General features: G+C 43.4%; 2 protein-coding genes and 1 pseudogene across 3 annotated transcripts in view; 2 read left to right on the top strand and 1 right to left on the bottom strand.

Moving 5' to 3' along the window:
• The first annotated feature begins 1,224 nt into the window (after positions 1-1,224).
• Positions 1,225-7,327, top strand: LOC129360100 (fibroblast growth factor 6-like; annotated as a pseudogene).
• A 3,597-nt stretch (positions 7,328-10,924) lies between these two features.
• Positions 10,925-13,263, top strand: LOC129360078 (fibroblast growth factor 23-like). 2 transcript variants are annotated; one of them, XM_055030166.1, is made up of 4 exons: positions 10,925-11,500; positions 11,550-11,785; positions 12,067-12,170; positions 12,254-13,263. In XM_055030166.1, the coding sequence occupies exons 2-4, from the start codon at positions 11,662-11,664 to the stop codon at positions 12,623-12,625; spliced, it is 600 nt and encodes a 199-aa protein (XP_054886141.1). In that variant the 5' UTR covers positions 10,925-11,500; positions 11,550-11,661; the 3' UTR covers positions 12,626-13,263. The 2 variants fall into 2 exon arrangements, with proteins under 2 accessions (XP_054886141.1, XP_054886150.1); XM_055030175.1 differs by having other exon boundaries at positions 11,575-11,785.
• Positions 13,264-16,588: 3,325 nt separating this feature from the next.
• The window catches only part of LOC129361880 (probable fructose-2,6-bisphosphatase TIGAR A), a 7,058-nt gene continuing 3,646 nt past the window's right edge, over positions 16,589-20,000 (bottom strand). The window contains 5 exon segments of the mRNA XM_055033074.1: positions 16,589-17,930; positions 17,933-18,099; positions 19,093-19,150; positions 19,153-19,213; positions 19,308-19,385. Coding sequence (XP_054889049.1) covers positions 17,851-17,930; positions 17,933-18,099; positions 19,093-19,150; positions 19,153-19,213; positions 19,308-19,385 — 444 coding nt within the window. The 3' untranslated portion in view covers positions 16,589-17,850.

Below are 20,000 nucleotides of genomic sequence, written 5' to 3' on the forward strand. Positions count from 1 at the left end.
GTGACAATATGAGAAACTTTGCCTGCAGCCCATATGTGACAATCATGTCCTGATTGCCACATATTTCTCCATATGAGATCTTTAAGTAAATTTACTGGCCTTTATATACATGGCATTTTCTCCACCTTTAATCCTCTACATTTAGTTTGCAGCGTTCCTCTATCTGATGTCTCCAGATTCAAGACTTTGTTCCGTCCTTGCTTCCCCATTTTATAAAATGTTGGAAAAAGTTGGAATAGCGTCTCATCACTTAGTGAAGCTCAATGAGATCAGAGCACAATGCTCAGAAGAACCTGGAATCCGTTGTGTGGCTGCAACCAGGACCGGACCGAACCGAACCGGACCGGGCCGGTGGATGATTAAATCCAGCTACTAAATTAGTTAACTTTTATTTCAATAATCAATTAATTGTTTCAGTCCTAATTAAATTCTGGAAATAACGGAAAATTGTGGACCTAATTAAACTGGGAAGAAGATGATCTGAGCGCTTCATGTGGGAATGGCGCCGTCTGGCGGAGAGGTGGAGGAAGTGCGGCAGGTGCTGCAGGAACGGAATGCGGGCCGATCAGGTTCTCCTCCTGGTTCTGCTGCTGCTTTTCCTCCTGAGCTGAGAAATGTCTGGATGAACACTGGATCTGATTGGACCGCTCTGGTTCCGGCTGCCTTGGCCCCCACCCTGCCACTCCACCCCTCCCCCAACACCACCTGACCTCTCCGGCGCACCGGACGCGTCGATTCATGCAGAAAACTTTTATTTTATTTCATTTCTCCAGGGAATCGCTGCGTGCTGAGGACCACCAGCCGTCATTGCTCTCCGGTGACAGCCGGCCTGTTTTTACTCCTCCAGTCTAAATAAGGAAGCGACCCCACGGACACATGACCGCCGCGCGGCCCAATTTGGGAGCCGCTGCGCCCCACCACCACCCAGGCCGCTGACCGCCGCCAATCTGGCGCAGACTGCCGCCATGTCAGCCCGGGATGCGGGAGCCGGGCCCGGGTAGAACCAGAACCAGGGCTGCTCGGTGACTCGATAGGCGGCCGGGAGGATCTGTGGAACCAGAACCGAGCCGCAGACCGTCTGAGCGAGCGAGAGAGAGGAGGAGAGAGAGAGCGGGGCGCAGAGGAGCTGCGAACCATGGTCATCACCAGCGGCGGCAGCAGCAGCATCTCCATCTGCTCCAGCGCGGCTTGCGCCGTCTCCTCCTCCCCCCCCGGGGCTCCGGAGGCCCGCTCCGCCGCCCGCCAGCCAGCCGCCGCCGCCATGCCGGAGCAGCGACAAGCGGCGCGCTATTTTTAGGCTCATTAATTTGGAGCACGTGTCCCCGAGGCAAACCGGATGCCCGCTGCGCAAAGGTTCCTCGGTAGAATGTCCTGCTGGACGCGGACAGCGGCGCTGCTTCTGGGCGTCCTGCTGGTAGCCGCGGCGGGGCGCCAGCGCCGGGCACGGCTCCGCTGGACCGGCGCTGGGAGACGCTGTTCTCCCGCTCCGTGCTGCGGGTCTCCGGGGAGAAACCGGAGCTCAGCTGGGAGACTGACTACCTGCTGGGCATCCAGCGGGTGCGGAGGCTCTACTGCAACGTGGGGATCGGGTTCCACCTGCAGGTCCTCCCCGACGGCGGCATCAGCGGGGCGCACAGCGAGGACCCGTACAGTGAGTTCCTCCTCCGGCTGACGCAGGAAGGCAGGAGGCTGGAGCGGCGCGGTGCGGCGCGGGCTGCCCCCTCTGCAGACCTCTGCTCTTCACTGGGAGAATTACATTTCTTCCGAATATGATGCTATTGAAAACAAGCATCATCAGCCCATCTTCATCCTCCTCCTCTTCCTCAGCCATGTCATGAGTGTATGGTCGCTTTTGGACCCAACTTTTTCTTACGCAGCCATGGCGCGCGCCCCCATTCATCGCAGTGCATGCGCTGATGCATCTGCTGCAGTTCCTGCCAGGATGCCGCGCAGCATGCGGAACAAAGCCCCGCATGCTGCGCGGCATCCTGCGGGGTTCCCGGCGTGTCCTCCGTGTCCGCTCTAACACGCTCTCTGTCCCGCTGCAGGTCTGATCCAAATCTCCACGGTGGAGCGCGGCGTGGTGAGCCTGTTCGGGCTGCGCAGCGAACGCTTCGTGGCCATGAACAGGCGCGGCAGGCTGTACGCGACGGTAGGTGAACCCGCAGCTCCGCCAGTTCAGAAAGGTCTATTTAAAGGCCGCTGATGAGGCTAGCAGGTGCAGCGTGGGAATCCCCCTGAGGCCCGTTAAAGCCACGGCGATAATTTCACAGGGAACTGCCCGTTCTGGGCCCGCGGAGCCGGGTGGGCGGTACACCTGCACAAGTCTTCACGCTGGATCGCATTTCACTGAGCAGAACAGAAACATCCTGCATGCGATCTGAAAAGTGTGGTGGGAGTTTATCTTCAGCCCTCCTCACACTGATGGAGCAGTTCCGGTTCTGGTTCCGATTCTGTAGAGGTCAGGTAGGAGGTTCTGGTTCTAGGTCAGTTTCGAGCAGAGTTCGGTTCAGGGCAGAAAACGTGAGCGCAGTTTGAAAAAAGGGACACGTGACGTCACATGAGGCCGATGTGACGTATGAGTGGAGCGCCATTGATGAGGGAATATTATGAATATAAAGATGATCGTTGATATGATATGATGATGGTGCCGATCACAAGTTTCCATGTGATAATATAATAAAAGGATTTTGACAATAACAGTAACGGCCCAGATGGGTCCATTCGTTATGAAACAGAAGAAGAAGAAAAGTTGCTCAGTTTGGATGCAGGAACCAGGCGGGTCAAACACGACATGGTGGTGGCAGCATCAGGCTGTGAGAGGGTGAATGGAGCGAAATCAGGACAAACCTGGAAGAAATCTGCAGAAGAACTGAGACTGGGGTCAAAGTTCAGCTTCCAGCAGGAGGACCAGAGCAGACAGATCAGAGCTGATTGTAGGGTTAGAGTGGCCTAGTCAAAGTCCAGGTCTGACTCTACCAGAGAATCTGCAAAAAGTTGTGAAAATGGACAAATCCAGAGGAGTCTGAATATAAATACACACCACACTTTTCAGACAGGTTTGGTATGAAACACCATAAATCAGTTTTTTGGGGATTTGGGGTGAAAACAAATCAGAGGTTTCAGTTTATTAGCAAATAATATTATTAGTGAGGATGGTGGATGTGTCCAGAGGACAGACAGGAATGTCCCGGGTGTGTGAGAATGCAACTGCTTATCTGACTCTGAGTGATGAAGCGTCAGCTTGTGAGCAGCCTGAGCATCTGATGAGTGATTGGACTAGGCCACATGCTCGCTCAGTGATGCAGAGGATTTCTGCTCTTTCTCTGTGACACATCAGTGAGACGGAGAGGAAATGAAGCACATTTATTTCTTGTTATGGCCATTAAAACCAGACGGTTTGGAGGTGAAACTGAAAGTTCAAGTTTCATTTGATGTTTAATGGAGATGATAAAGAAAAGTGATGGAGTTACTCAGAAAAAACAGTCTAAAGCCTCTTTTAGTGTCTCTGCTCCAGTTAACATTAATCACTAAATCAGTTGGCTGCACAGTGGTGCAGTAGGTAGAGCTGCTGCCTTGCAGCAAGAAGGTCCTGGGTTCAATTCCTGGCCTGGTGTCTTTCTGTCTGCTAGATACCCGTCCATGTCATGTTAATCGGTCTCTCCAGATTCTCAGTGTGTGTGTGTGTGTGTGTGTGTGTGTGTGTGTGTGTGTGTGTTCTGTCTCTGTGTTGCCCTGCGACAGACTGGCGTCCTGTCCAAGTGACCCCGCCTGGACAGAGGCAGGGTCCTCACCCTTGACCCTTAGGGGTGAGGAGAACATGGACGGATGGATATTTTGATAATAATAACATATAAATGAATTTGAACCTAATAAAAAATGTATTTAAATGTTTTACTGTTATTAGAATCATTAAGTGGAGCATAAAGAACAACAGAGAGAAATAATAAATCCAAAAGTCTTATAAAATATTTAAGATAAAAACCTTTTTTTAGTTTCAGCTTCACCTGATTCACATTCAGAAAAAATCTCCTAATATTCAGCTTTCACAGTTATTAAATGTTTGTTTGTACACAGGCTGATGCTGAACAAAACTTATGGGAAATGTAATTTTCCCATTTTCTCCAATGTTTTGTTCCACAAGAGCTTCAAGAAACATCAGCAAATATCAGTAATTACCAGCAAATATCAGTAATTACCAGTAAATATCAGTAATTACCAGCAACTATCAGTAATTACCAGCAAATATCAGTAATTACCAGCAAATATCAGTAATTACTAGCAAATATCAGTAATTACCAGCAAATATCAGTAATTACTAGCAAATATCAGTAATTACCAGTAAATATCAGTAATTACCAGTAATTACCAGCAAATATCAGTAATTACTAGCAAATATCAGTAATTACTAGCAAATATCAGTAATTACCAGTAAATATCAGTAATTACTAGCAAATATCAGTAATTACTAGCAAATATTAGTAATTACCAGCAAATATCAGTAATTACCAGTAAATATCAGTAATTACCAGCAAATATCAGTAATTACCAGCAAATATCAGTAATTACCAGTAATTACCAGCAAATATCAGTAATTACCAGTAAATATCAGTAATTACCAGCAAATATCAGTAATTACCTGTAAATATCAGTAATTACTAGCAAATATCAGTAATTACCAGCAAATATCAGTAATTACCAGTAAATATCAGTAATTACCAGCAACTATCAGTAATTACCAGCAACTATCAGTAATTACCAGCAAATATCAGTTATTACTAGCAAATATCAGTAATTATCAGCAAATATCAGTAATTACTAGCAAATATCAGTAATTACCAGTAAATATCAGTAATTACCAGTAATTACCAGCAAATATCAGTAATTACTAGCAAATATCAGTAATGACTAGCAAATATTAGTAATTACCAGCAAATATCAGTAATTACCAGTAAATATTAGTAATTACCAGCAAATATCAGTAATTACCAGTAAATATCAGTAATTACCAGTAATTACCAGCAAATATCAGTAATTACTAGCAAATATCAGTAATTACCAGCAAATATCAGTAATTACCAATAAATATCAGTAATTACTAGCAAATATCAGTAATTACTAGCAAATATCAGTAATTACCAGTAAATATTAGTAATTACCAGTAATTACCAGCAAATATCAGTAATTACCAGCAAATATCAGTAATTACTAGCAAATATCAGTAATTACCAGTAAATATTAGTAATTACCAGTAATTACCAGCAAATATCAGTAATTACCAGCAAATATAGTAATTACTAGCAATATCAGTAATTACCAGTAAATATTAGTAATTACCAGTAATTACCAGCAAATATCAGTAATTACTAGCAAATATCAGTAATTACCAGCAAATATCAGTAATTACCAGTAAATATCAGTAATTACTAGCAAATATCAGTAATTACCAGCAAATATCAGTAATTACCAGTAAATATCAGTAATTACCAGTAATTACCAGCAAATATCAGTAATTACTAACAAATATCAGTAATTACTAGCAAATATCAGTAATTACCAGCAAATATCAGTAATTACTAGCAAATATCAGTAATTACCAGCAAATTTCAGTAATTACTGGCAAATATCAGTAATTACTAGCAAATATCAGTAATTACCAGTAAATATCAGTAATTACCAGTAATTACCAGCAAATATCAGTAATTACTAGCAAATATCAGTAATTACTAGCAAATATCAGTAATTACCAGTAAATATTAGTAATTACCAGTAATTACCAGCAAATATCAGTAATTACCAGCAAATATCAGTAATTACTAGCAAATATCAGTAATTACCAGTAAATATTTAGTAATTACCAGTAATTACCAGCAAATATCAGTAATTACCAGCAAATATCAGTAATTACTAGCAAATATCAGTAATTACCAGTAAATATTAGTAATTACCAGTAATTACCAGCAAATATCAGTAATTACCAGCAAATATCAGTAATTACTAGCAAATATCAGTAATTACCAGTAAATATTAGTAATTACCAGTAATTACCAGCAAATATCAGTAATTACTAGCAAATATCAGTAATTACCAGCAAATATCAGTAATTACCAGTAAATATCAGTAATTACTAGCAAATATCAGTAATTACCAGCAAATATCAGTAATTACCAGTAAATATCAGTAATTACCAGTAATTACCAGCAAATATCAGTAATTACTAACAAATATCAGTAATTACTAGCAAATATCAGTAATTACCAGCAAATATCAGTAATTACTAGCAAATATCAGTAATTACCAGCAAATTTCAGTAATTACTGGCAAATATCAGTAATTACTAGCAAATATCAGTAATTACCAGTAAATATCAGTAATTACCAGTAATTACCAGCAAATATCAGTAATTACTAACAAATATCAGTAATTACTAGCAAATATCAGTAATTACCAGCAAATATCAGTAATTACCAGTAAATATCAGTAATTACTAGCAAATATCAGTAATTACTAGCAAATATCAGTAATTACCAGCAAATATCAGTAATTACTAGCAAATATCAGTAATTACCAGTAAATATTAGTAATTACCAGTAATTACCAGCAAATATCAGTAATTACTAGCAAATATCAGTAATTACCAGCAAATATCAGTAATTACCAGGAAATATCAGTAATTACCGATATCCATTCGTTTTCTAACACCCTGGTGGGGTCAGGAGGAGAGGCGGGGGTCACCTGGACGGGTCCTCAGTCTGTCACAATAAATACCAATAATTATCAGTAAAATATCTGTATTATCAGTAAATGCTGTTTTGTCTGCTGGGTTTTCTTACATAAAAACTTATTAAACTAATTTGAATAATTAATTGAGCATGCTGCACTGGCTGACAACCAAATCGATTTTCTGTGCTGCAGAAAGACATTTTTCTCATGAACATGGTGCCTGTGAGCTCTGACCTCTGACCTCTGCCTCGTCCTTCCTGTCCCTGCAGACCGTCTTCCATGACGAGTGTAAGTTCAGGGAGAGTCTTCTGGCCAACAACTACAACGCCTACGAGTCTGCGGCGCACCGCGGCTGCTTCATAGCGCTGAGCAAAATGGCCGCGTCAAGAGGGGCAACAGGGCCTCCACCGCCATGACAGTCACCCACTTCTTACCCCGGATATGAGGCAGGACACAGAGAGGGTAGAAAGTGGCAATAATAAACCCATTGCACATGTGCATTATTATGATCCCAGGTGAGAAACATCTGGACAGGCCTGAAAACCTGGACCGGACTGCAGCCATCATCATGAGGAAGAGGAGGAAGAGGACTTCCTCGTGGGGGCCGGGGGTTACTTTAGGCTGCCCCCCCCCCTCACCCCCTCACCCCCTCACCCCCACATACCAGAAATGCTGATCTGGAGTCAGGAATAGCAGCGACCCCGGCGTCATGCCGCCCTGAGCCAGAGCCCAATTCCTGGAGGGTCTGACGTTCCTGAGGATCCACACCGGGAGGAAGCCCCCATACCCCACCTACAGCCCCCCCCCCCCCGCCCCGCCCTGGTGTGACTGGGCTTTTATTTTGAAGTGCTCTGGTTACTGACAGCAGATTATTGAGGTTCTTAATATTCATCCTGATTTATTTATTATTATTATTGATGATGTTGTTGTTAATATGTGGCAGCAGGAAATGAATCCCAGAATATTAATCCTGGATTATTAATCCTGGATTAATATTTGAGGTTTCCAGCTCAATCTGCTGGTTTGTTTAACGTTCACATTTTTTCATGCAGCATAATTTACTTGAATTCAGAGCAGAAGGAGCCCAGCAGGGGGCGCTCTGTGTTTGCCCCCTCCTGCCACCTGTCCACCTCACCGTGACCTTTGACCCCCCCCCCAGTTCTGCACCTGTTTCTGCTGGTGCTTGGAAAAACACCAGTTCACGTTTCTCCTGATCCATCAGGAAACTCCAGAGTTCTGGTTCCGACCCGATCGCTCAGTTTGCTGATTTCAACCATGTGAAGCATTTTGATGGAGGGTTGGAAACTTTCCCACAGCATTCTGGCTGATTTACAGGAAGTGATGTCACAAAGGGGTTTGGTAGCAGAGGAGTTCAGACCCGGTTCTGGTTCTGTGGGAGAGCAGATGAGGTCGGTTTGTTGTAGCAGTCGATCCGGCTCTTCCAGCCAGTTGATGATGAGGACAGAGACTCCAGGTCGTCATGGAGACGATCCTGAATGACCTTTTGACCTTTCGGCCTGTAGCTTTTTAAACTTTATTTTCAAATGAAGGTGCAGCACATTTCTATTGATTCTTCTTGTTTTCACTGACTGCAGGTTTCTGTACAGGAGCTGAGGTGGTCGTTCTTCCCCCTAACTTTCTCTGAACAGCAGCTTCTGTCGGTTTGTTTCAGAGTGAAAGTCTGGAGAACGCTGATGAGAAACAGAAAAAAAATCTTTAACCTCCAGATGCAAGTACAGATTTGAGTGACCTGGTGAGTCTGCTTTAAAGGACTGGAGGGTGCTAGAGGTCATCTGGAGGTCAGCTAGAGGTCATCTGGAGGTCAGAGCTGTGTAGCTGGTTTGTTTCAGTTTCTCGCGCTCCTGCGCTGTTTTTAATACCTCACCTTCTGCCTTAGTTCCGATTGTTGAAATGATTGTAAATGAGTTTGAAAGCAGATTTCTCCAGTCGTTTGTTTCTGAAATATCAGTGAGACAAATACTATATAACAAATAGTTTTCCTTTTATTTTTGTACGTCTGTGCTGTGCACAGCAGTCACTTGTATTCCTGAGATGAAAATAAAAATTATTTTGTAAAATCTTTTCCACTAAATTTCTTCCAGGTTTCGTTTCGGTTCATTTTTGGATCTCAGGAGAAACTCAAGGTGAGCGTGGAGCGCCCCCTACTGGTCAGAGGATGGAAGCTCATCGTTCAGCTTACAGTAAAAATAAACAACTTTTCATGATCATTCTCAGCTCTCTGATTGGATGTCAGAAGTTGACAGCTGAGTGGTTTGTGCTCCGTTTGTGCAACTATTCAAAGTTATAACTTTGGTTTGTCTAGGATCAAGATGGGGAATGGTGACGTCATCTGCCAAAGTGTTGCTGCGACAGTGCTGCATCAGTGCTGCGTTAGTGCTGCGTCAGTGCTGCGTCAGTGCTGCATTAGTGCTGCGTCAGTGCTGCGTTAGTGCTGCGTCAGTGCTGCGTCAGTGCTGCATTAGTGCTGCGTCAGTGCTGCATCAGTACTGCGTCAGTGCTGCGTTAGTGCTGCGTCAGTGCTGCGTTAGTGCTGCGTCAGTGCTGCGTTAGTGCTGCATCAGTGCTGCGTCAGTGCTGCGTCAGTGCTGCATCAGTGCTGCGTTAGTGCTGCGTCAGTGCTGCGTCAGTGCTGCGTTAGTGCTGCATCAGTGCTGCGTCAGTGCTGCGTCAGTGCTGTCAGTGCTGCATCAGTGCTGCGTTAGTGCTGCGTCAGTGCTGCGTCAGTGCTGCGTTAGTGCTGCGTCAGTGCTGCGTTAGTGCTGCATCAGTGCTGCGTCAGTGCTGCGTCAGTGCTGCGTTAGTGCTGCGTCAGTGCTGCGTCAGTGCTGCGTCAGTGCTGCGTCAGTGCTGCGTCAGTGCTGCGTTAGTGCTGCGTCAGTGCTGCGTCAGTGCTGCGTTAGTGCTGCGTCAGTGCTGCATCAGTGCTGCGTTGTGCCGCACTGAAGTTGTTTTCCAGTCGGACGTTGGATATTCCGATATCCGCGGCGTTGGTCCGATTTATGGAGGCTGATGTCGGCCAGCTGATCTCCAGCTCCATCCTCAACGCTGCAGCTTCACTGAAGGGCCGTCAAAAATTTCACAACCAAGCACTAAGAAACAAATGGAAAGAGATTTCTTGCCTTGTGACGGACTGACACAAACTTCCTGCTGTTACACGAGACGCACTGTTCTCTAGCGAGCTTTTAATCATACTCAATATTTTCAATCATTTTAATAGTAAAAAGTAACCCAGGCTCTCCGTCTGCAGCTGCTGGGGGAGCCTGTGGATCTGCTGTGAAGGTTGCAGAGGAATCGGGGCTCTTCACAGAGCGATTATTTCACCTTGCAAGCAGTAAACTCAGGATCCAACCGTTTTCTTTTTACAAAACAATCAAACATCACCAGTGCAAAAACGTAGTTTGTACTTAACTGAACCTGAACAAACAGAAATAGTTTGTTCTGTTTGTTCATCTGGTACCTGCAGGGCAGGAAATTGAAAAAAAGAGTTAACTTTAAAATGAACTTTAAGTTGATATAAATACATATGTTAATTAAATGTGCGTGATAACAAATAGAACAAATGTCAACAATCAACTAATAAGTGTTTTATTGAAACTAAAGTGTTAAGGTTGTCTCTATGAAAAACTGCATTGTGCATAAAAAGAGTAATTGACTGTCGACAGTGAAACCATTACATAGAAATATCAGTCTTTGCCACTTGTGTTGCATAATCTAAATCAGTGTCAGGGAATAATTCAAACTTTTTCAGATTTCCTAAATCTCAGTTGGCCTTCATAGCTGAACCCGGTGTTACACCAACACTCTCTAAAACTAGCTGCTATTTACTGGTGGACACAAATACAGTTTAGTGATATTATTTTCACAAAATAAAACAGCAATATGTCCATTTCAGCTGTGAAACGTTATCCCTTGAGATCTCGCGGCATTAGGAGGACGGCCGCTCCAACAGACGAACCAGAACCGGAACTCGGAACCGCCTGGCTGACCCGACCCTGCCTGATGGAATGTGACCAATGCTGTTTCAATAATTGGGTTCATTTGCTCATCATAACATGAAGTTAGAAAACTAAATATTTATCCTGCTGGCTCATTTGTCTCCTGGTTCAGATGATGGTTTGGATTTTATTTAGAGGTGTCAGACTGAAAATTGAAAATGGTATTATGTGTTCCAGATGAAATAAACTAAACTAAAGAGGAAAAGTGTTGAGAGGTGTGAATATTCCTGCCAGGTTTTGTATTTGATCCTTTTGGAAACATAATTCACAGGGGATTAAATTTTGCTCAGGATCATTTTGTTTTATAGCTGAGGTCAGCAGGTCACCGAAAGACAAAATGAGTTACAGCTCATCCTTCGTTGTGCAACGGCGTGGGAGCAGCGGAAGTGTGTCCAGTTAATTCATAAGCAGGGGATGAATCATTGATGCTGTGACTCAGCATGGGGCGATGGTTCTGGTTCTGACCCGGCTCCTTCCAGAGAAACATTAATATAGACTAGAACCTCTTACATTCATTTCAGGCACTAATGAATTAATCTCATTTCATGCAAAAAAGTCCTAAAAAAACAAATAAATGCTATAAAATGTTTATTTTTCAATTAATAAATGCAGATATACTGGCAGCAGGAGGGGGCAGCTGCAGCACCAGGTGGCAGCTGCAGCACCTGGAGGCAGCTGCAGCACCAGGAGGCAGCTGCAGCAGCAGGGTCAGCCGCAGCAGCAGCAGGGGGCAGCTGCAGCAGGGGCAGCGAGGCTCTGAGGTATTTTGGTAAATGAGTTAGCCGGTTTATTGACCCTCGTTTAAATAAGCCTGTTGGACTTTCTCCTCCACCAGAAGCTGCTCTCTCACATCCCGAACATTTGAGCTTTTGGAGAGGAACCATGCAGCTGGCTTCCCTCGCGCTCTTCCTGATTGTGTTGCATGTTTGCGGCCGAGCGGAGAGCAGAGCGAGGCTGCGGCGGCCGCAGGCGGGCGGCGCGGAGGCCGCGGCCCGCCGGTCCGGGTCGCCTCCGCCTGGATCTGAGAACAAACGCTCCTCACCTGGGTGAGTCTGTCCTGACTCCATGATCCTCCTCATCACTGCCCAGGATCTCCAACAGATCCAAACTGAGGCATCTTCAGGATTCACAACGTTTTCCTCCACAAAATGTTCAGTTTTCTTGCTATATGTTTGGAAAAACAAACATATTTTTTACAATGTCAGACAAACCTTAATCTTTCTGAAGGGATTTCAGAGTCTGTTGGATTTTCATGACTTCTAAACTAACAAATTTCTGGTAATTGTTATTTTTCTGAATTATTTGATGTTATTGAATCATTTCTCAGTCGTTCTGCCGGGAGCTGCAGCACCCGGCAGCTGGGTGCTGATCTTTGACTTGAGACAGAGACGCTTCCTCTGTGTGGACATAAAGGGACAACTCTTCAAGTCTGTGAGTGTCTTCCAGATCCACCTTAACAGATCCACCTTAACAGAGCAGATCCCAGTAAACATGTCTGTTTGTCTCCATGACAGAGACAGAAGGACAGAGGACACTGCCTCTTCCAACATATTTGGTTCAGGCCGGGTGAGCGCCATGATCTGTTTTCCTCTGTGAGCAGGAGCTGGTTGGTCAAACTGGGGGTTGGCAGGCCAGGAGCGGTCCGCGGTGGGCCACCAGACGGCCAGTTAGTGAAGAGGCAGAGGAGCGAGGAGGTGAACCCGTCCGATCCTCTGAGGACAGAGTCCCATCCGTCTCCTCCGGTGAAGGATGTGGAGCCGAACCAGGCGGGGGCCGTTTCCAAGGAAACCATCACTTCCTGTGACGACCCGCTGCGGGTGCTGAGGCCTAACGGACACGGCAGTCCAGTCAAGACGAACATCGCAGAGCGAGCAGAGCAGGAGTGACGTCAGGTTCTCAGGAAGCAACAGGAAGAAAGTCTGACGCCGCAGAGCAACAGGCAACACGCAGAGACCAAGTGGGACCGGCTTCCTGTCCGCGGCTTCCTGCCCGCGGCTTCCTGCCCGCGGCTTCCTGCCCTCGGCTTCCTGTCCGCGGCTTCCTGCCCGCGGCTTCCTGTCCGCGGCTTCCTGCCCGCGGCTTCCTGCCCGCGGCTTCCTGCCCGCGGCTTCCTGCCCTCGGCTTCCTGTCCGCGGCTTCCTGCCCGCGGCTTCCTGCCCGCGGCTTCCTGTCCGCGGCTTCCTGCCCGCGGCTTCCTGCCCGCGGCTTCCTGCCCGCGGCGCCGGCCCACTGCGCTCCGATCAGACACTATCTGAGGTTTCATCTGATCACTGCGGCTTCAGCGCCTCTGTTTGAACAGCAAATGAGGGAGAAGCTGCGCCTGCTGACCTTTAACCTCTTTGTCTGTTAAATTTTAATCTTTGGGCCAGATGATGCAACCCTTTCTTCACATATGTTCAGAAACTTTCTTTCAAAAATATTCTCACTAAAAAGAGACATGAATGATAGAACAGGAAAGAGAAATGATCCGGTGCTGGACACCAAGTCTCAGCAATGAAGATATTTATTTATTGAGATCTGTAACATAACTTCTTTTATTGTGTACTGTTTTTTATTTATATATTTCTGATAGAAAATAAAAAGTAGAAAAAATGCATGAAACCAAAAACGTTCTTTAGCTTCTTCAATCTGACCAGGATCGCTGCGGGAGTTTCACCTTTTTCACGCCTCCAGACTCCGTCCACAACTGCAAATATTTTAGTTGCGTTGCTCCTGAAAAGTTGCAGATAGTGCAGTTTACTGAATGTATTCAACCCCTTGAATGTTTTACCCTTTTATTGCTTTTACAAATCAATCATAATCAACTCATTTAAGCTTTTGTGACAAAAAATGTTCACAAAAAAATTCTTTAACGTGAACAGATGTTCCTTTCCAGTCCTTTATGGTCTATTTAAAGCTGACTTCCTGGTTCTTATAGGTCCTCAGATTCCTCGTTGACCTCTGACCCCAGGTTCATCTGAGAGCAGCTCGTTTTGATGCCTCTCTTTAAATCCAAATGAGGTCGTTCAGACCCCGCCCCCTGCTGTTCGGCCATTGTTGTAGTTTGATAGCAGAGATGTGATCACCTGACGGTGCAGAAACGTTTGTGACCAGCAGGAGACTCGTCCATCCAGCCTGACATGTCAACGCCAACGAACACGCCTGGAAACCTCAGCATGGTTAGCAGGCTAGCTAACGCTAGCGCCAAGAAGTTCTGAATTCATCTGGATCATGTGTTCCCCAGCACCAAAACTATCCCAGCTGTTTAGCTAAGAACTTTTCAAATCTCGGCGTGAGGTTCTGTTCTCTAGCTAACAGCTAGCACACAGTGCTAACATTAGCAGGAGGCTAAAAACAAGGTTATCAACAGAACTAATGCATGTCTGTGGTAGTTTGTTGCCATGTCAGCGTTAGTAGCAGCTTAGCATTTCGCTGTGATGGTCGCACAGACAGGAGGAACCAAGTCTTGATGCTAACGGAGGTCTCTGAAGCTTTGGTCCTTGAGGAGCTTCATGCTAAGAAAGTTGATGTGGAAATATTTCCCATGCAAACAAATGTAACCAGACTGTGATGAGCTGTGTGTGTTAACACACCCAGCAACACTCAGTCTGACTGCAGCATCAGCCTTCAATATCACTGTGAGAAATAAAAATGGTGGATTCCTGAACCTGATTAGCTGAAGGTCCATGACCTTGTTTAGTTCTACAGCAAATACTGTGATGTAATAGTTAAAAAAAGTTACAGGTGATGGAGAAAAGTGAACAAACCAAAGATAAATACTCTGTGCTGCACAGAGAGAAACCTTTCTGCTGTGCTAGAGACTCCCAGGCTGAGTGGGTCACTGGGAGGTCACCAGTTAGCTGGACCTCTGATGAATGAGGTCAGCCACCAACAGTTGACCAAATCACTGATTTCATTTGAAATATTTTACTTGTAATTTTGTGAAAATCGGTTTTCACTTTGGAAAACAATGTAAATTCAACCTTTTAGTGTCAAAGGAAGGAGAAAAAAACAAATCCTGCTGTTCATGATTGATCTGTAAAAGTACTGGAGGAAGTGAATAAGTTTTATACTGAAAACTGGGAAAATCAAACCTGTGATGTTATTTGGTAAAAATAGATTCAAGCAAACAACATCTACTCTCCACAGATCTGGACCAGATCTGTTCACAAACCCTAAACCAGCTCCGACAACTTCATTTCCAGCACTTGATAGCTTTTGATGTTTCTTTGTATGGGATGATTAATATTTTACTGTATTCATCGTCTTTATTAAATTTTTCTGAACGTTTTCCACCTCATCTGTAATGATGCATTTCAGGGTAATTAAACACTCAGCTTGTTATGTAACTGGCATGAGACCAACTGGGTCAAATTGGGTCCAAATGAAGCACAAACATCTCCACAGACATAAAGTATCACTTTAAATATCCATTTTTAATAGTTTTAGCGTTTATAAAAAAAATAAAGCTAAGGTTCAACACACAGAAACAAGATCAACACACACACACACACACACACACACACACACACACACACACACACACACACACAGTTTAACTGCTGAATGAGACGTTGAGTCACTGATTCCTAAAAAGAGCAAAAACTTTCCACTTTATTAATATGGAAAGAAAAGTTGTTTATGCTCCACAGTTACAGTAAGTCACACAGTGATGATGATGGTGGCGATGATGATAATGATGATAATAGTGATATAGTGATGATGATGATAGTGAAGGTGAAGATGATGATGACGATAGTGAAGATAATGATGATGATAGTGTTGTTGATGATGATAGTGATAATGATGATGATAATGATGATGATAGTGTTGATGATGATAGTGATAATGATGAAGATAATGATGATAATGATGATGATAGTGTTGATGATGATGATAGTGATAATGATGAGATAATGATGATAGTGTTGATGATGATGATAGTGATAATGATGATTATAATGATGATGATAGTGTTGATGATGATAGTGATAATGATGAAGATAATGATGATAATGATGATGATAGTGTTGATGATGATGATAGTGATAATGATGATTATAATGATGATGATAGTGTTGATGATGATGATAGTGATAATGATGAAGATAATGATGATAGTGTTGATGATGATGATAGTGATAATGATGATTATAATGATGATGATAGTGTTGATGATGATAGTGATAATGATGAAGATAATGATGATAATGATGATGATAGTGTTGATGATGATGATAGTGATAATGATGAAGATAATGATGATAGTGTTGATGATGATGATGATAGTGATAATGATGATGATAATGATGATGATAGTGTTGATGATGATGATAGTGATAATGATGAAGATAATGATGATAGTGTTGATGATGATGATAGTGATAATGATGAAGATAATGATGATAATGATGATGATAGTGTTGATGATGATGATAGTGATAATGATGAAGATAATGATGATAGTGTTGATGATGATGATAGTGATAATGATGATTATAATGATGATAATGATGATGATAGTGTTGATGATGATGATAGTGATAATGATGAAGATAATGATGATAGTGTTGATGATGATGATAGTGATAATGATGATTATAATGATGATAATGATGATGATAGTGTTGATGATGATGATAGTGATAATGATGAAGATAATGATGATAGTGTTGATGATGATGATAGTGATAATGATGATGATAATGATGATGATAGTGTTGATGATGATGATGATAGTGATAATGATGAAGATAATGACGATAGTGATGATAATGATGATGATGATGAAGCTCTTCTGCATCACAAACTGTGGAACCTAAAAACTAAAGTTTCTGCTCTGTGACATGAAGTTTCTGTCTGGGTTTGGTTTTGTTTCTCATTGTGTTTTAGTTTCTGTAGCTTCGCCCTTTGTGGTCATTTCAGTTTGATTATTTGATGTTATTTAGGGTGGTTGGAATTTCCTTGTCCTTGTCTGCAGCCCTTCATAGAGTTTCTTCTTAGGGGAAACTAACAGAAACAGTTAGTTTCTGTTTTTCTTGTCTGAGTCCATGTCGAGCTTCTTTATTTTTATTTAATCCTTCTAGTTCCCCTCATAGTGTTTCCATTATTTGTCACTTTAGGTTTATTTTGTCTTTCTTTAGTAATTCTCCTTAGGTTATCTCTTTGTTCAGATCTTCTCGTTTCCATAACTCTACATCTTGTAGATCTTATTATTGACAGTCCAGCCTTCTGTCTGGTTATGTCTCTTTGAGTTTACCAGGTTTTCTGTAGTATTAGTGTTTTCTTTGGTTTTAAATGTATTTTCAGCTCCCTGCTGTTTTTCCCCATACATCTCGTCAGCCAGTTATCTCATCTCGTTGGGCCCATTGTTCCGTTTACTGCCTCCCAGTATTTAAGCTCCTGTATCCCAGTCACAACTCGCCGGTCCGTCTCGTCACCTGATCGTCTCCACCATGTTCCCTCCCTGGATCAGCTGCTGTTCCCTCGTGTTCCCACTTTCTTTGTTTGGGGATTTTGGATTTTTTGTTGGTTGATTTTCTTCATTCAAACATGCTCTTGTTTCTCCGTTTACTGTCTGCTGCGTTTGGGTCCACCGCCACAGCATGACAGTTTCATTTGTTTCATTCTGAAATATGATATGAAACTCCATAAAAACAGACTTTATTAATTTTATTGACTGTTTCCACTCATTAAAGAAACTCAACTTGATATTATGAAGCTTTTCATTAATTCTTCTTATAATATTATCATTACTATGATCATTCTTACATGTGACAAAGATTTTAGTATCATTTATAATGTTTTGTTTTTTTCATTTTTGTTTACAAAATAAACTTATTTACTAATTAAAAGCTAAAAACAGCAGGAGAAATAGTTTTGAAGCACTGAAAATATGAACCAAAACTATTTTACGTCACAGTTTGTCTGGATTTATGAAGCATGCTAATGAAATACATGATTCAGTCAATTTATTTTCACCCTTGATTATAAATAATGATCAAATATTAATATTTGTGTTTCATGTCTTTTTTTGAGTTTATGATAAAACTAAACATTGTGCCATCATCATCTTTGCGGACAATGATTGTTTCCTTCTCTAAAATAAATGTATCAATAAATCATGAGCAGGTTATTCATCCTGCTCTGCCCCTGCCACCCTGTGCATGAACACGCAGCGCATGTCCGACACCACAAAGCGCGCCCCTGCTGGACCACCGTCAGGTTGAACCTGCAGATCCCCGCGTTGGGGCTCAGCGAGAACATGCGCTTCCTGTCGCAGCCTGCAGGGGCGCTGCACCGCAGCTCCTCCACGAAGTAACGCACCGCCACGCACATGAAGGCGCCATGGGAGACAACCAGAGCGTGGGCGTGGTGGGCCCTGTGTCGTCAGCAGAGGATACATCAGCGCCCCCTGCAGGCCAGTGCTCTGCCCCGATCTGCTGCAGCATTTTCTCCATGAACTGCTGGACCCGCAGCTTCACCTGGAGGAGCCAAAATCTGGATTATTCATCCTGTCATCAGAGCAAAATGAGGCATTTTTCACTCACATTTTCACCCCGTCATTCATTGATTGATAAATTTATTTACTTAGCAAGCTAAAGAGTTACCTTCAAACTAAATATTTAGTGAAAATGCTAATAGTCTCAAGCTAAATATTTAGCTTGCCAACTAAATATTAATGGAGATAATTATTTGCTAGCAAACTAAGTATTTAGTTTGAAACTGTGACATTTATATAGGAATGATAACAGGGTGAAAATATGATATTGTAAGAATCCCCACATTTTTCTCTTAAAGCACCGAAATTATTGATATTAACTTTAGATGTATAACTTCAGAAATGATGAAGACCAATAGCCATCATCATCATCATCATCATCATCATCATCATCATAACGTGGTGGAAAGGATCTGGAAAATTAGTTGGAAATGACACACACACATCCACCCACACCCACACACACCTACACACACATCCACACACACCTACACACACATCCACACACACACCCACACCTACACACACACACACACACCACACACACACACACACACACACACGCACGCACACACATACACACACACATACACACACACACACACACACACACACACACACACACACACACACACGCACGCACACACACACACACACACACACACACACACCACACACACATCCACACACACACACACACACACACACACACACACACACACACACACACACACACACACTCACACACACACCGCCTTAACCAGAGCTAACAGCGACTGTTTATTGGGGTCCGTTACGTCACAACCCCGCCCCCCACTGTAAAAACGTGTGGGAGTCTGCTGCCACCTAGTGGTCAGTCGGTGAATGACTAACAGCTTCCTGACCTGATGTGCAGTCTCACCCTCTGGAGGGGTGAAATCCTGGACCGGTTCCCCGCCGCCCTGGCCATCGCTCTGAGGTCCTCAACCGGTCCGCCTTCTGCGACCCCAAAGCTCTGGGAAGAACGAGGCATTCACACAAAAACAGCTTTAGCATTCTTCTATTAAAACTTTTATCTGGAGAAACGACTTACATCAGAAATCACCTACTTTCTCTTTTAGCAAAGGGTCACACACCATCTGGAGCCGCAGACAGCTGCTGTTCTGCTGCATGATCTCCTCAGCAGTCTGCAGGTCAAACCACAGCAGACAAGAATAACAATCCTGATGATGATGATGATGATGATGATGATGATGTCGAAGCTCCTGAAACATCAGCGCCCTTTACTGGAGCAGAAACATGTTGAGGTTTGAAGGTTGGTCTCCTCTGACCGGTGAGCCTTCAACATGTCCGCTGTGATTCCCTCGTGGCTCAGAACTCTGCTACTGCTTTGGTGACTTCATTTCATTTACAAGTATCAGGAGTTTTATGCTAAATATTTCAAGTGAGAATCTCTGAAAACCCTCGTGAGTTTTATGACCAAAGGTTTGGGGGTATGAATACTTCTGGAACGATACTCAGAACTTCACTGTAAACAGGCCTCTGGCCACCAGGAGGCAGCAGATCTCAAACTAATCAACAGGCTGCCTGTTGAACCCAGCAGAAGAAGAAGCCTACCAACGTTTGTGGGATGGAAACAAAATGGCGGCAGTGGGAAGGAAACAGTCTGATGAAGAATTAAGGCAAGACAGATATTTTTTTTTAAATACAATAATTAAGTAGAAGAAAGATAAAACATCCATCCATAACAAAAGGAAGTTGTTGTAAAATACAAGGAAAAACTAGAAAATTTCTGAAGAAGT

Source organism: Poeciliopsis prolifica, unplaced genomic scaffold, assembly GCF_027474105.1.
Source record: "Poeciliopsis prolifica strain line A6 unplaced genomic scaffold, Auburn_PproV2 SCAFFOLD001, whole genome shotgun sequence".
NCBI lineage: Eukaryota > Metazoa > Chordata > Actinopteri > Cyprinodontiformes > Poeciliidae > Poeciliopsis > Poeciliopsis prolifica.

What these genes read in the sequence shown, in the direction of transcription:
- LOC129360078 (XM_055030166.1), top strand. Translation starts at nt 11,662, where the DNA reads ATGTTTGCGGCCGAGCGGAGAGCAGAGCGAGGCTGCGGCGGCCGCAGG. An exon ending in AACAAACGCTCCTCACCTGG is followed by an intron (nt 11,786 to 12,066) that starts GTGAGTCTGTCC and finishes ATCATTTCTCAG; the next exon opens with TCGTTCTGCCGGGAGCTGCA. An exon ending in AGGGACAACTCTTCAAGTCT is followed by an intron (nt 12,171 to 12,253) that starts GTGAGTGTCTTC and finishes TCTCCATGACAG; the next exon opens with AGACAGAAGGACAGAGGACA.